Raw genomic sequence first — 14,620 nt, 5'->3', positions numbered from 1 at the left:
CTACCCCTTCAGAGGTTTCCAAAAATGTGTCGGGAAAAAATAAATGTGACTTTTTTTCTCTCTCATGACTCAAACATGGAAAAACTAGGGCCTACCCCCCCCCCAAAAAAAATCCAGACCTCAAAATTTAACCAAAAATATGTTTTGGCCTAGGCGTGCTTTGAAGCTGAACAATTTCTGTCCAGGACAAGGTAATATAGGTCCAGGAGAGCATTACTGGGTGTCGAATACCCCTTCACATAACGGCTGTGTTATTTACACACCATGCCAGCTATACCTTCCCACAAGCATCAGCTAAACCTGATCACACCCAAAGGAAAAAATCCAAGCCAAAATGACCTTCCAAGTTTTTGTTTTCTTTGACCATGGAGCTATTAGCTCATGCTTTGACCAAGGACCATGACCAGTGCACACTACTTGAAATCAGAACGCTAAGGCCAAACATAAATGAGTCAAAAATCAAATAATTACTAGGCACCATGAAAGACGACAAAGTAGTAAAAAAAAAGAAGAAACACACTCAATTTTGGTATATTTATTGACTGCCTGTGATAATTTGACACTTCGATGTGGAGCAGGGGGGAAAATCATTATAAATCAATCAGGTTGTCGACTCGGTGGACAAACAGGCGTGCAGGTGTGGGTCAAAAAGAATACATGTATAAGCACTAAGGGAACATGATAGGGGAAAAGGTACTCTTTAATCACACGAACATAGAATAACTCTGGGGAGATGATGCATGCAACATCTTATGGGCTTCTAAATGTGTAATGAAAGTGACTTTTGAACTTCTGCTAGCAACTCACATGATGACAACCATATGTGACTGTCATTCAAGTCAGTTTTTTTTTTTAAAGCGGCAACATTTGACTACAGAAACAGGCAGCGGTATCGTAAAGACAAGTCTTATTGACCCAAAACAAATGGACTGTGCGGTCACTAACACATATTTGCATGGGCGTCGCCAGGATTTTTTTCTAGAGGGGGGCAAAACATATTTTTCCAAAAAAAATGTGTATTTCTCGACACATTCTCCAAATATCAGTTTTTTTTGGGGGGGGGGGGCAGGGACATTCCCAGTGTTGTAGTACTCGTATTCGAGTACTACTCGAGTACTTTTTTGGAGTACTCGTTCTCGTACTCGAATGTTGAAGTATTCGTACTCGAAATGACGGTACTCGTATTCGGGCAGCAAAGTACTCGTACTCGACATGTCGAAATTGTACTCGATCATTAAAGTACTCGTACTCGAAAAGCAGTACTGGGGGGGGGGATGTTATAGCTTCACTTACTATGGCCTTATTTTATCGATACTTTTAGTTTGAAATGGTTGATTGGCTTGTCCAGACAAACACATTTAACAGCTAGTCGTGAGTGGTCTGTTTATCGGTCTGACTGGGCCTGGGCCAATTAAGCACAATGAACCATTTGCGGTATGGCCGTATTCGGAAATAGAAGTACTCGTACTCGTACTCGTACTCGGAAGTAAAAGTACTCGTACTCGGAGACCCGTTCTTGTACTCGGATGTACAAGTACTCGTACTCGTACTCGGCAACCTAAGTACTCGGCAGTACTCGGTACTCGGAAAAAAAGTACTCGACTACAACACTGGACATTCCCATTAAATTTACACTACTTTGACTTTTTTGTTGTTGCTTTTCCGGGGGGGGGGGAGGGCCCCCCTCCCGACGCCCATGCACATTTGGGAAATCTTTTCCTATATCTGGTAGATGAAGGTTATGTTCTCTAGCATGCTGGGAAAGAGATTTAAAGGTAGAGTCAACTATTTGCAGCTATCCAAAAAGTGACAGACCAAATTCTTGGTTTAAAGGTAGTAATTGAATTAAACCCCCAGTAAAATTATTCCTTCTGGCATGCTTTTATTTTAAGAACACAATTAAACAAGGTAAATCTTAAAGATGTGTCAATTGACACATTTTTGGAAATTTCCGTTAGTAGTTGGTTTAGTGATTGGGGGAATCCGTGAATGGATGCGCGCAAGTGATGACTCGACGCACAGGCGCGCGTAGTTGCTATTATTCATTGGTTCAGTGCGTGACATCGTGTCGCTGCAAACGGCTGAATGAGAACGTGTCCCCGACTCTGATTTCAGGCGCAATTCAAAATATGACTTGTCAATTTTTGAATTGAAATCGAGTTCCTAGAATATTTTTTTCTCGGAATATACAGTATTCACTGAGCTATAAACTTCATCAGATTAGTTAAAGGGAATATACAACATTTGCAAACATCGAAAAATAAAACTACCAAGTTTTTTCCGAAATACCTTACTAGGATGTTGGTAAATGACAGTCAAAAGCATCCTGTAAAGTTATGGCACCTGGTGTGAAGTCATATTTTTGTATACGTTTCCAGCGGTGACCGGCCGACCAACTATTTTGCAACTACTGCTCCAAATTTACCATTTTTTATTCAGTTCAAAATTTGTTTGCTATTGGTTACATATTCATGAACGGGTGCATGCCAGCTAGACTTGTTCCCTTACCTTACAATTTTCCGGCATCTGGAATTTGATCCATTTCAGTGGAGTCAAGGAACCTGCCTACTTAAACATTGTTGTTTTTCTTGGTTTTTCCAGAATTTTCGAACAAAAACCTTCAAACATGTCAGTGTAACAATATTTGATCCATTATTCTCCTCCTTCAAATAGTTCATTTCTGAAAATTACAGCAAAAAACAATGATGTACATTCTCTTTAAGCACCCTTGTTAAGATTTAAGTACTTTTGTTGCTTCAAACGAAAAAAAATGCACCAATTACAAAGTCACTCTGCCTTTAAAATTACAGAAAAGGGTATTGGTTTGAGGATGTCATTCTTTATCTTTTCTAAGGCTGCCATCTGTATGTAGGTCATACTTCAGCTCTGCAGCGCAGTTTGGTAATAAAGTTATACACAGTTCAATTCCTCGTCTGCAAGAATCAAAATTACATGACAGCATTTGCTGCATGTGGAGTAACCGTAGGACATTTTTGTACATTGATTGAGAAGTTGCAAGTGTTGCAGATTCTATCCGGGAAATGGTTCTACTTTCACTGATTGATAGTTCAAAGTTTCTTGTTTATCTGACGTCTCTTGGGTTAACTTAAAGGGAATATACATCATTTGCTTTCGCTGTAATTTTCAGAAAGGGATGGAATTGGGGGGTTGGAAATATATAGCAAATATAGTTACACTGACTTTTTTGAGGTTTTGGGTTCAAAAATGCTATAAAAACCAAGAAAAACAATCATTTTCCTGTAGTCTGGTTCCCTGACTCCATTGAAGAAGAAACAGAGCAGTTTACATACATTGGGGAATTGTACGGTCAGGGAACCAGTCTAGCTGGCTTGTACCCGTTCATAGTGTGTGTAATCGATTGCAAACAAGTGCGATGGTCAATTGGGGCCAGTATTTGAAAAAAAGCCAGTTGTTTCCAACTTGGAAATGGGTACAAAAATAACACTTTTCTTGAAAATGACAGCATACCAGGTGCCATGATTTAACAGGATGCTTTACACTGTCATTCACTAACAGTCCAGCAAGGTATTTCAAAATGATTTGGTAGTTTTATTTTTGTATGTTGTATTTTCCCTTTAAGGTCGATCAGTTGCAACTTTAGATGATACATCCAACAGACAAGTGCAGGGGAAGTAGATGTGCCATTTTAAACGATAAATTTGTGCAGGCGGGAAAAACTTGAGAGGCACGTACATGAAAATGAGAATTCGAGGGGGAAAATAGACTAATAGGGTCAGCCAAAATTTGTCACGCCATGAAAACCAGCAGAGGGAGGGAAATTGGCAGTCTAAAATTACAGTCTCAAAACAGGCAAATCAGATTTACATACGCAGTCTGTACCTGTTCAGGCTATTCAAAAAGCAGACGTCAAAATAATGTACATAGGCATAACACAAGGATCAGGCGTATAAAATACTTTATTATTCATCTGCATTGTGGAAAGAAAAATGAGGTGTGTGTAAAGGATTTCACCTTTGTGATCAAAATCTAACTTTGAAAAACATGTTTGAAAAAGTGCTTAAAAAGTCCATTTGGCATGATTTTAAAATGCAGTTTAATTCTTCCTTAGATTCTCTTGAACCCTAGCAGAAGACCATATCCGTCAAAATCCATCGCTCACTTTGCTTCACAAAATGGTGCTGGTGGATATTGATGGACTTGGTACACCGTGGCTTTTTCTGCGAAAAAAAAAATGGGGGATGGATTTTGATGGAGTTGGTCAGGTTAAGTTCTTACATTTTGGTTTTGTTCGCATCTGAGTTGCTACCTCTCTCCGTAGAACAATCCCGTCTTGATCTCCACTGCTTCTAAGAAGTTGCCGAGCTGACGACAGACGACCATGGCATCCTGGATGTCCCAGTTGACGTCACAGACTGTCCCCCAGGTCCCGTCGTGGTTGATTTCCACCTGACCGCTGAGTTCGTCATCCCCGTCCACCAAACGAATACGCGCATCCTCACCAAGTTTCACGCCGTACTGCCCGTCTGCTCCCATTTTGTAATGGTTTCTGTGCCCCGTGTCCCATTGTACATAAGTCCAGCCGCCTCTTAGTTCACTGTCCATACTACCCTCACCAGGCGGATTACCGTCCTGTCACGAACAGAGTTTTAATTTGAGTTAATAAGCCCAAAGTCGTTGCAGCGTAAATTGGGTATTCTTAGAGTGGCAACTCTAACGTGGCCAGTTTGTTATGTCTTTAATCTTTCATGGTGGTATTGCCCTATAAGTTATAGCAATAGCATATATTTATTCGAATAATAATGCAACTGAAGTAGCTAGGTCATGTCAAAAAATTGTACCTTTCCATAGACCCATCGATACGTAATAGTTTTTACCAACCGATGGCTGGCATGGCAAATTAATGATAGGCCTAGGCGGCTGTCCAAAAAAGCAAACAGAATAAATAAAACAAAACAAAACAAAACCAAAAAGTTAAAAGAATAAACAAATAATATATTTTTTTTTTACAATACAGGCAACTATTTCAAACACTGAATAATCATTACAAACTACCTAAAATAGAACAAAAGTTACCACCCTCTGAGATAAATATACATTTTTGTTAGGAAAAGTTTCCAACCAAGGTTTAAATGAATGTTTTGATGGCAATATAATGCATGAGTGCTGGATAAAAGTCTACTTACCTGATCTCCCCATCGCCAGTCTGGTCCGCGTACCACCCTCGTTCCCATCTTCAGCACTTCGGATAAATCATCAGGTTCACCACTGATTGGATGGCCAACGCTCAATTCTACAATTAAAAGAATGGACTGTGATCAGTGCATTTAGGCTTTTCACCAGCCGTTTTAACACATGCCGGTGTCACATGAAATTTGGAATCCTATGAAATCTGGTCCCTTTTAGCCTTATATGGCATCTCTGCCTCACATGCATCAGTGAGTTCTCAATGTTCAGTTCGCTGACCCATGCGCGATGCAGTCAACGAGTCCGTAATTCATAGGAGTCACAATTTCACACTACAACAGATTAAAATAATAATGGGCTTGGCTGTTAATTGTCGGTACTTTTGATTCTGAGAGATTTTGTGTGTTTTGCCAATGTGAAACCAGCCAATTTTTGATTTTTCCTAATTAGGACCTACCAAGTAATGGTTAATCTTGCATTTTCTGCCGCAGTGCACGTATACGGCTTGTATTGTAACGGTTAAACATTCTCTGCATTCTCTGCATTGAGTTGTAAAGTGATATCAGTATGAAAAAAAGAAGAAACTATTTATATGGGTGTAGGCCTATGTTATTAACAAGTTAGGCGGTAGTTGTTACTGAAAACCCGTCAGAAATTAGAAACAGATACATGTTGTGGCCTGTAGCTTGTTATGTTTTTCGGAGTGTTTCATTTTGGTAATGATAAACAAATACTCTTCTGGGTCTACTAAAATATTCATTCATTCTTTCTTTATTAAAATTAACATTAGAATGTAAAGCTCTATTAAATTAAATAGTACAATTTGCGAAATACACCTATACATTCTGGTATTTTTTTGGTAATGATAAAAAACTCTTCTGTCTACTAAAATATTAAAATACTCTTTACAACATGGCTAGGCCTATATGCTTAGGCTTTGATTTTAACTTTTGAGAGACAATCTAAGATAGTCTAACAATTCTTCTGATATTACCAGAATCTATAAAAAATAAATTTATTCGCAGTTAATGGACTTAAATCGTTTCGAAAAGGTTTGTCATACTTACGGTACAGCCATGCAGACAATATCCACACGGTAATGTAGCGACTGATGAAACCCATTTTGTAGCTGGGTTCTCCCTCTCAATGTTTGTCCGATGAATGATGTAAGTGAGCAGTATTGGAGAGATTCCGGCAGACCCAGAGACCGATCGTAGGTCTAAGCATTCCATGACAACTATTAATAGTGCAATCGTTAGCAGCGCTGTCAGGACTCGTACCTTGTTATAATAAACAATAATGCCAATTTAGAGATTCCAAGCAATCTTTGAATAGGCTATTGCAAAAATATCATTCATGAAATCTAGCCAAGTTCAAGGATACATGAACGCACATAACTCATATACAAGAATTGGAATGCTCAACGTATGTACGAGAAGATTTATTTTCTACATGCGAATTGACATTGTTTATTCTACATGTATGTTTTTTAAATACCTGCACAAGGGAACTTGCATAGCAATCACGGGAAAAATATGTGCTTTATTTTACCCGAAACACACAAGTTCTCAAGTTCCTAATGCGGTCAGTCATTTATTTTCTTCAGACAGCCAATTTTACCAGCTACCGGCACCCGAATAGGGACGGGACAGGTTTTCGGGTACAACATTCGGGGAACGAAAAACTTTTTTATTTTTCTAAAAAAAAAGGGAGAATGTAAGACATCTTTTAAATCTTAATAATATTTTTTTTGTCCATGAAAACAGAGTACACTCCAAACATTGTGTTTAGCAATAAAACAGAATCTTGCTGTTTCGCTGTTAATATTAGTTTAGCAGCTAAACAGTACATGTCCAATTCCTAAACATCGATGTTCAATTGCTAAACACTATTCATCATTGCCCTAATCATGTTTAGTATTGAAACATGTTGAGTATTTAACTATGTTTTCAAGCTGATTTCAAGAAAGCGTTTAGAGAGTATATGTATATATAGCGTAACTTGGCATAACAAAGGGACAGAGTATAATGTCCGCAACGTTGAGTTTAAACCGGTTCTTCTCAACACAAACTCAACTTGCCATAACTGTCCTCGAATATATTCAACAATCTAAATGCATGTATCTTTTCAACACCTTATTCTGTCATGAAGTGTTCGTAGTTCGGTTTATACATGCACTACCTCTGAGAATACATGCTGCTACAGATTATGATATAGCGTCAAACTAAAAACTAAACCATAATAACCGCAACTTTCTTGAGTAAACTTTCATGGCTTATTCATCCTGACGACAGATGGCGCCAGCATCTTGGGCGTGGCTACATGCCGATTTCTCCCAGCAATGAGACGGGCAGTCAGCCAGTTGACTCTCAGACCCATCACAGGCCACACCCTCCATGTGGATTGGCCCCTCCCCCTGGCCGAAGTGAGCCCCGGACTTGGCTTCCACAGCCCCGGAGAATCCCAGCTGACGACAGACAACCTGGACGTCATCCATGTCCCAATCAATGTCGCAAACTGTCCCCCAGGTCGCATCACGGTAGATCTCTACGCGTCCGCTGGCGGAATTCGAACCATCGCCAACCAACCGAACCGTATCTGGTTAACCCAAAAAAAATGTTTTCTTAAAAACTTTAAACCTTAAAAGTGTAAACGGCTACAGTATTTAACAAAGCAGCAGTACAAATTATTCGAATGACGTTAACGGGTTGAGTCAGAAAGCATTATTATGATGGCAACTCGTGTTAAAAAGTTATTTTCAAACGGAGAAATTGAGTTATATTGGTGATGAATTTAGATTCGGGATAGGAATAATACAAAACTGTTGATATCTATGTTCATATAAAAAGTAGGTGTATATTATATTTCGTCAACATGATGACGAACTACTGCCGGAAATAATTATTGTAATGTCAAGTGAAATTCTGGAGTTATAATAAGACAACTTGTTACCTGGACAAGCTTTATTGTGTTTTAAGAGCATGCAATACGATTACATTAAACGTAAGAAAAGATGACAGTTTTTCTTACTGAGTTTTGGTCGGCAAACCACCCCGGCCACTTGTGAGGTATCACAGGGACGAGAGCTGGTACAGACAAACGGGCAGTCAGCCAACCGACTCTCCGTCCCTCGACACGCCACACGGTTCATCACGATCTGTCGCTCGCTCTCTCCGTAGAACGATCCCGTCTTGATCTCCACTGCTTCTAAGAAAATTCCGAGCTGACGACACACGACCATGGCATCCTGGATGTCCCAGTTGACGTCACAGACTGTCCCCCAGGTCCAGCCGTGAATGATTTCCACTCGACCGCTGAGTTCGTCATCCCCGTCAACCAAACGAATAGGTGCATCCTCAACAAGTTTCAGATCGTACTTTCCTGCTCCCATGCGGTAAGCATCTTTGGTCCCTGCGTCCCATTTGACCCAGAACCAGCCCGGAATACTGTACGGGCCGTCGATACTGCCCTCACCAGGCGGATTACCGTCCTGACACAAAGCGAGTTGTGATATGAGTACACGGTGAACCTTAGCGTAAAGTATTACATGTGCAGTTCTACAAAACTACCAAGCCAACCGACCATTAATAAACCAACACAAATGTCAATGTTCAAAGCAGTAGATAACCGTCCATGCCATCATTAGAGTAATTTATGTATCCTTATAAGGAGACATTTTCGTCATAAGTTATACCCATAGGGAGACAACGGACATTAAGACGTCACAACTCCCAGTTTTAGAGGCAAAATTGTAATGTCGCAAATTGGCTAGATCGATTGCCCAAGGTCCAAAACGTAAATATACCCAAATAAATGGAGGAGGATAAGGAAAATTGGGGTTAGGGATAATTAAAGTTGGAAAAATTGTGTGCACAACCCTATGGGAATGCCCCCCCCCCCCGGTACCATGGGCCTTATTCATGAGTTGGCCATTTTTGTCGAATTCCCTGAATGTACTTCATTAATTGTTAACTGTTGAATGGGATGGCACCAGACTATTATGCAGGCACAATGCAGCCTTATTTAACTGTCATTTTGTTTAAATATGGCTTTAAACGTTATTGACTGTTTAATTACCAATTTTAAATTGTTCATTGAAGCAGACTGGAATTTATCATAAATTAAAATGCTTTCATTTCTCTTTGTAAGTTCCAAAAATTAAGATTTTATCTAACTTTCAATTCAGTATGGCCGACTCGTGAATAAGGCCCACATTTGACTTTTGTGGACTGAAATAAATGTTCACTGAATTTATGGGCGGATGATGAACCTTTCGATTTGTACCTGATCTCCAAAGATCCAATCTGGTCCACGTACCACTCTGGTACCAATCGTAAGCAGGCTGGTTATCTCGGATTCGCTGATTGGAGGACCTTCTTCGCTTATGGGATGGGCTGAGCACAGTTCTGAGGAAAAACATTTGGATGTTTATTGAAAGAAAATACAGGTTTTACCGTAACGGAAATTGTTCAATTTTAAAACCGGCATATCCACAACCTAAAGAGTCCCGGGTCAGAGTTGACCCGGAAGGCGGGGATCTATTGGTCATTTCACTATTCCGCAAAAATATGACACTTTTCCGGGTCTAAATGACTTTTGACCCGAAAAATTGTCATTTTGACACGGAGAGTGTCATTTTGACCCAGAAAAGTGTCATTTGGACCCGAAAAATGCCATTTGGACCCGAAAAATTGAAGTGTCATTATTTTTGACCCGGAAAAGTGTCATTTGGACCCGGAAAGTGTCATTATTTTTGACCCGGAAAAGTGTCAGCCCAAATAGAACCTGGATTCTGGGTTGAATCTGACCCCGGGACTTTATAGAGTGCAGTAGCTTTTTAAATGACCGCTCCCTCACAGCAGCGAACAGCCGCCACCAAGTCCGTGAATTTCAATACCTGGTCATTCTGCGTGATGAGTACATTGACATTCAAATGTCTTTAAACTCAATCGCTTCTGTCGAAACTGAATGAAAATCCAGTCAATGTCGTCAAGTAGCTAGAGAAGGGTTGAACCAGAATTCAGTTTCTGTGGTATGTGCCTTTTGATTCAAAAAAGGAGGAAAACGGGAGTACACAAGAAAAAAATACTTTCATTTTGTGGCGTAAGATGTGCCAACGGTGTTCACACATTAATTTGTATTCATACAATCTTCAAGTTTGGAAAAGGGATGGCACTATCCCATTCAGTGACACTTCTTCTCTGGTGACTTGTATGGCTTAATATGAATTTTAAGCAGGACTTGTCTTTGCCGATTAAAATGTAGAGTGGGGGACATAAGAGATTGAGTGACTGTGGTAGGTTGGGTAATCAAACGTGATCAATGCTGCGAGCAGAGGATTATGTTCGCAAATCCTCTTGTTAGCAATAGCATGCTTTCGTGCCTTGCTGTTTGGGCACTCTTCAGTTGCAGATTGGCGATCCAAAAAAGAATCGAACTTGACTTGCGGAAAAGTTGTGGTTGGGATTGGGGGTCCGTGTACATACCGTCCAATCAGTTACTGTTTGAAAATTGTCAGAAGAAAAATGAAAAACGAACCCTGTACCATTTACCCTATTAATAATCTTGGTATGGAAACAGAAAAAGCAAATCGTTAACCCGTCAACGTTTCTGCGTCTAAAAAACGAAATCAGAAAAACAAACTTGTGTTACCATTTATCGTTTTTGAATTTTTGAAAAGAAAACAGCAAAAAGCAAACCCTTTACCAATTTTCGTTTCGAATTTTTTAACAGAAAAAAGAAAATGCGACCCATTTGCCAATGTTTGTTTTGCAATATTTGAACAAAACAAGAACAAGCAAACCCTTTACCCTGTTTTGGTTTTGAATTTTTGAAAAGAAAAAAGGAAAAGCAAACCCTTTTCCAGCAACCTGTTACTAGTTTAAGCCCAAGGAAACCCGAGTGCGGCAGAGTTCATCAGAAAGTGTCTCGCGGCTGTTTCCTGTGAAAAAATTTGTCCGCGGGGCGTGACGGGAACTCATGCGTGCCCGTGGATTATGACGGGCAAATGTTTACTCTACTGTTGCTGTAATTGCACTCTTACTTATTAGTTAGGCCCTACTTTGTCTTATTAAAGTCACTTTTGTGCTTTGTGTGTGTGTGAAGAATTGTTTGGAATGGACACCTTTGCTTTGTTTAGTGCTACTAATTAACGCCTTTCTTTTAGAGAGGAAGACATGAGATCAGCCGTATTTTCAGGTATATTGTTTCGGCCTATTTGTTTACAGTTAAATTTCAAACAGCGCATTCAGCTGCAACGTTATATGACTATGGCCTTTAGTGAGCAGTTTGCTGAATGGGAGGGGAAGGGGGGTTCGTTTTCATATATTTCTTTATGTTTCATGAATTTATATTGTAAAAACAAATCAAGAGAGAGCTGTGGGTGGGGGTGACCTCTAATTCCCCCTCTGGATCCGCGCCCGGGAAGGGAGGGGGTTTTAAAGGTTCTCCATTATACACATGTATGTTATTTTTATTTTTATCAATTCCAGAAAAGGCGAACCTCCAATGTACAGGCATCATGGAAAATAAAATCCCCCAGCGGCATACAAACGATTTTTTTTCAATGGGGAGGGGGACGGGGAGGGGGACTAACAGGCATTTTATGAGGGGACACATAAGGTACGTCCTTTTTTGTTGGGGGCGGACACCTGGACACCTGGTGGCGCTGGAAGTTAATAAGGGGCACGTGCCCCACCAGCCCCCCCCCCTCCCCGCCCCGCCCCTGGCTATATCACTGCTGTCCCCTTTCACTCGAAATGTATTTAACATGTGAAAAAAAAGAATTGTATTATTATTAGGCCTACGTAACCGCATTAGAAAACATACGAGGGCGCTTTTCTTTTGGAGACCGTTTGTCTGAATAGGAAATTGTCATTACAGTTTTGACTTTTGGGGGGGGGGGAACATTGATACTGCTCGGTTTATGTTCAAATGTCACAATTTTTAAAATCATGATTGCCACATGTCTTGATTGAAATAAGCATGACTTATGATAAAGATTTTGAGAAGTGTGACTTTTAAGCATTCCAATCATATCAGTTCTGCCCATTTCTTTAGTACGCAAAATAATCACACTTTAAGCGAATACATTTGACTCACGGTCTAAACAAATGCAAACATTTTTATTTGGTTTGCCGATTCCAACGGACTCTATGTAACAAAGCTTTTAAAACATTTGTACACTACAAAAACTGCAGTGTTAAATTTACACCATTGATATCTATATAGGACCATCTGGTGTTAAATTTTACTGGTGTTGTCCTATATAGATACCGAATGGTGTTAACTTAACACTGCAGTTTTTGCAGCGTAGTTGTAGTTTTTTCTACAAAGCCACATCAAAAACAAATGTAGAAATATATTGGAAAATAATATTTGGCCTAATCTTAGTACTAGGGCATAGGCCTCGTCTCGGTGTTGTTCTGCTTCTTTATAAGAAATAATATTATAGATTGCCCTTCTGGTTTTAATAAACAAAAGAGAAGAAAGAAATAATAATAAATACAAACTTTGCATACATTTGGCACAACAATACAAAGGTTACAAAAAAGGTACAGAACTTGGTTCTTCTACGGGTGGGGGAGGGGGTGCGTCACACACCCTCATCCCGGCATCATCGCCACCCTCCACCTCCCTTCAGCAAACTGCTCACTAAATGTCATTATAACGTTGCAGCTGCGCTGTTTGAAATTCTACTGTAAAAATGAAAGTATAAACAAATAGGGCCTACGTACCTGAAAAAAAAATACAGCTGATCTCATGTCTTCCTCTCTTAAAGAAAGTCATTAATTAATCCCTCTAAACTAAACAAAGGTGTCAATTCCAAACAATTCTTCAGACAAAAAGAAAGAGCGCAAAAGTGACTATAATAAGACAAAGTAGGGGGCCTAACTAAGTAAGAGAGCAATTACAGCAACAGTACAGTAAACATGTGCAAGCCCGTCATAATCCACGGGCGCGCATGAGTTCCCGTCACGCCGCGTGGACAAGTTTTTTTTTCACGGGAAACAGCCACGAGACACTTTCTGACGAACTCTGCCGCACTCGGGTTTCCTTGGGATTAAACTAGTAACAGGTTTCGTTTTTCCTTTTCCTGTTACCCTTTTTTCGTTTTTGTTTTGGCAGGAAAAGGTTGTCTTAGTTTTTAGTTGTTCGTGTTTCAGTAATATAAAATGAAACAAATACGAGTGTGTTGCGTTGTTTTGTTTCTTTATTTTGTTAATACGAGTGCATACTTATGTGGCGATGGTACTTTTTCTTTCCCAAATGTCGGTTGCTTATTTCGTTTGTACCATTCGATGTTGAGATTGATTTATGTTTTTGGGAGGCCAATTTATTTTTTGAACCCATTGTTTTGGGGTTAAGCTTGTGGGGTTTTGTTTTGTTTTGTGTTGTTTGGTGTAAAATGGGTATAGTTTATCCGTCTGCGGATAATTTGTATGTCCATTTGCAAAGTGTTTTATGTGTATGTTAGCATAACGTTTTTTGTCGTTATAACAAATAAAGATGATGTTTTCCGTATGCCGAAATATGGTTGTTAGTTTTCCAAATTGGGGTGTAAATGTGGTGTATCGGGTGTATATGTGGTGTATCGGGTGTAAATGTGGTGTATATTGGGTGTCTCGTGTGTGGCAGACTGATTGTTACAAGTCTGTGGATGAACTTGAAGTACTGGCAAACAGAGATAGAAGCAACCTGAAGATACCACGCTTGTTAATCAAGACGGTAATCTCGGGCAGTTTTTGATTGCCAGCGACTCACGATACCCCTGTATTATATTTCGTCAACATGACGAACTACTGCCGAAAATAATTATTGTAATGACAAGTGAAATTCTTATATTAAGACAACTTGTTACCTGGACAAGCTTTATTGTGTTTTAAGAGCATGCAATACGATTACATTAAACGTAAGAAAAGATGACAGTTTTCTTACTGAGTTTTGGTCGGCAAACCACCCCGGCCACTTGTGAGGTATTACAGGGACGAGAGCTGGTACAGACGAACGGGCAGTCAGCCAACCGACTCTCCGTCCCTCGACACGCCACACGGTTCATCACGATCGGTCGCTCGCTCTCTCCGTAGAACGATCCCGTCTTGATCTCCACTGCTTCTAAGAAGTTGCCGAGCTGGCGACAGACGACCATGGCATCCTGGATGTCCCAGTTGACGTCACAGACTGTCCCCCAGGTCCCGTCGTGATTGATTTCCACCTGACCGCTGAGTTCGTCATCCCCGTCCACCAAACGAATGGTTGCATCCTCAACAAGTTTCAGATCGTATTTTCCTCCTGCTCCCATGCGGTAAACACCTTTGGTCCCCGCGTCCCATTGTACCCAGAACCAGCCCGGAATACTGTATGGGCCGTCGATACTGCCCTCACCAGGCGGATTACCGTCCTGTAAAAAGAGAGTTGTGAGAGAGTTGTGATGTGAGTAGACGGTGAACCTTAG

The 14,620-nt window shown here is 40.2% G+C and overlaps 1 protein-coding gene across 1 annotated transcript in view; it reads right to left on the bottom strand.

The window, feature by feature from the left end:
* Window positions 1-14,620, bottom strand: part of LOC119720397 (deleted in malignant brain tumors 1 protein-like) — a 49,278-nt gene that overhangs the window by 11,796 nt on the left and 22,862 nt on the right. Inside the window, 7 exon segments of the mRNA XM_038190061.1 lie at window positions 4,289-4,611; window positions 5,166-5,272; window positions 6,161-6,166; window positions 7,444-7,764; window positions 8,197-8,656; window positions 9,451-9,572; window positions 14,104-14,566. Coding sequence (XP_038045989.1) covers window positions 4,289-4,611; window positions 5,166-5,272; window positions 6,161-6,166; window positions 7,444-7,764; window positions 8,197-8,656; window positions 9,451-9,572; window positions 14,104-14,566 — 1,802 coding nt within the window.

This window comes from Patiria miniata, unplaced genomic scaffold (genome assembly GCF_015706575.1).
Source record: "Patiria miniata isolate m_02_andy unplaced genomic scaffold, ASM1570657v1 HiC_scaffold_9, whole genome shotgun sequence".
Taxonomy (NCBI): Eukaryota; Metazoa; Echinodermata; class Asteroidea; order Valvatida; family Asterinidae; genus Patiria; species Patiria miniata.
Note: the sequence above shows the minus strand (reverse complement) of the source record. Positions and strands in the feature narration are given on the sequence as shown.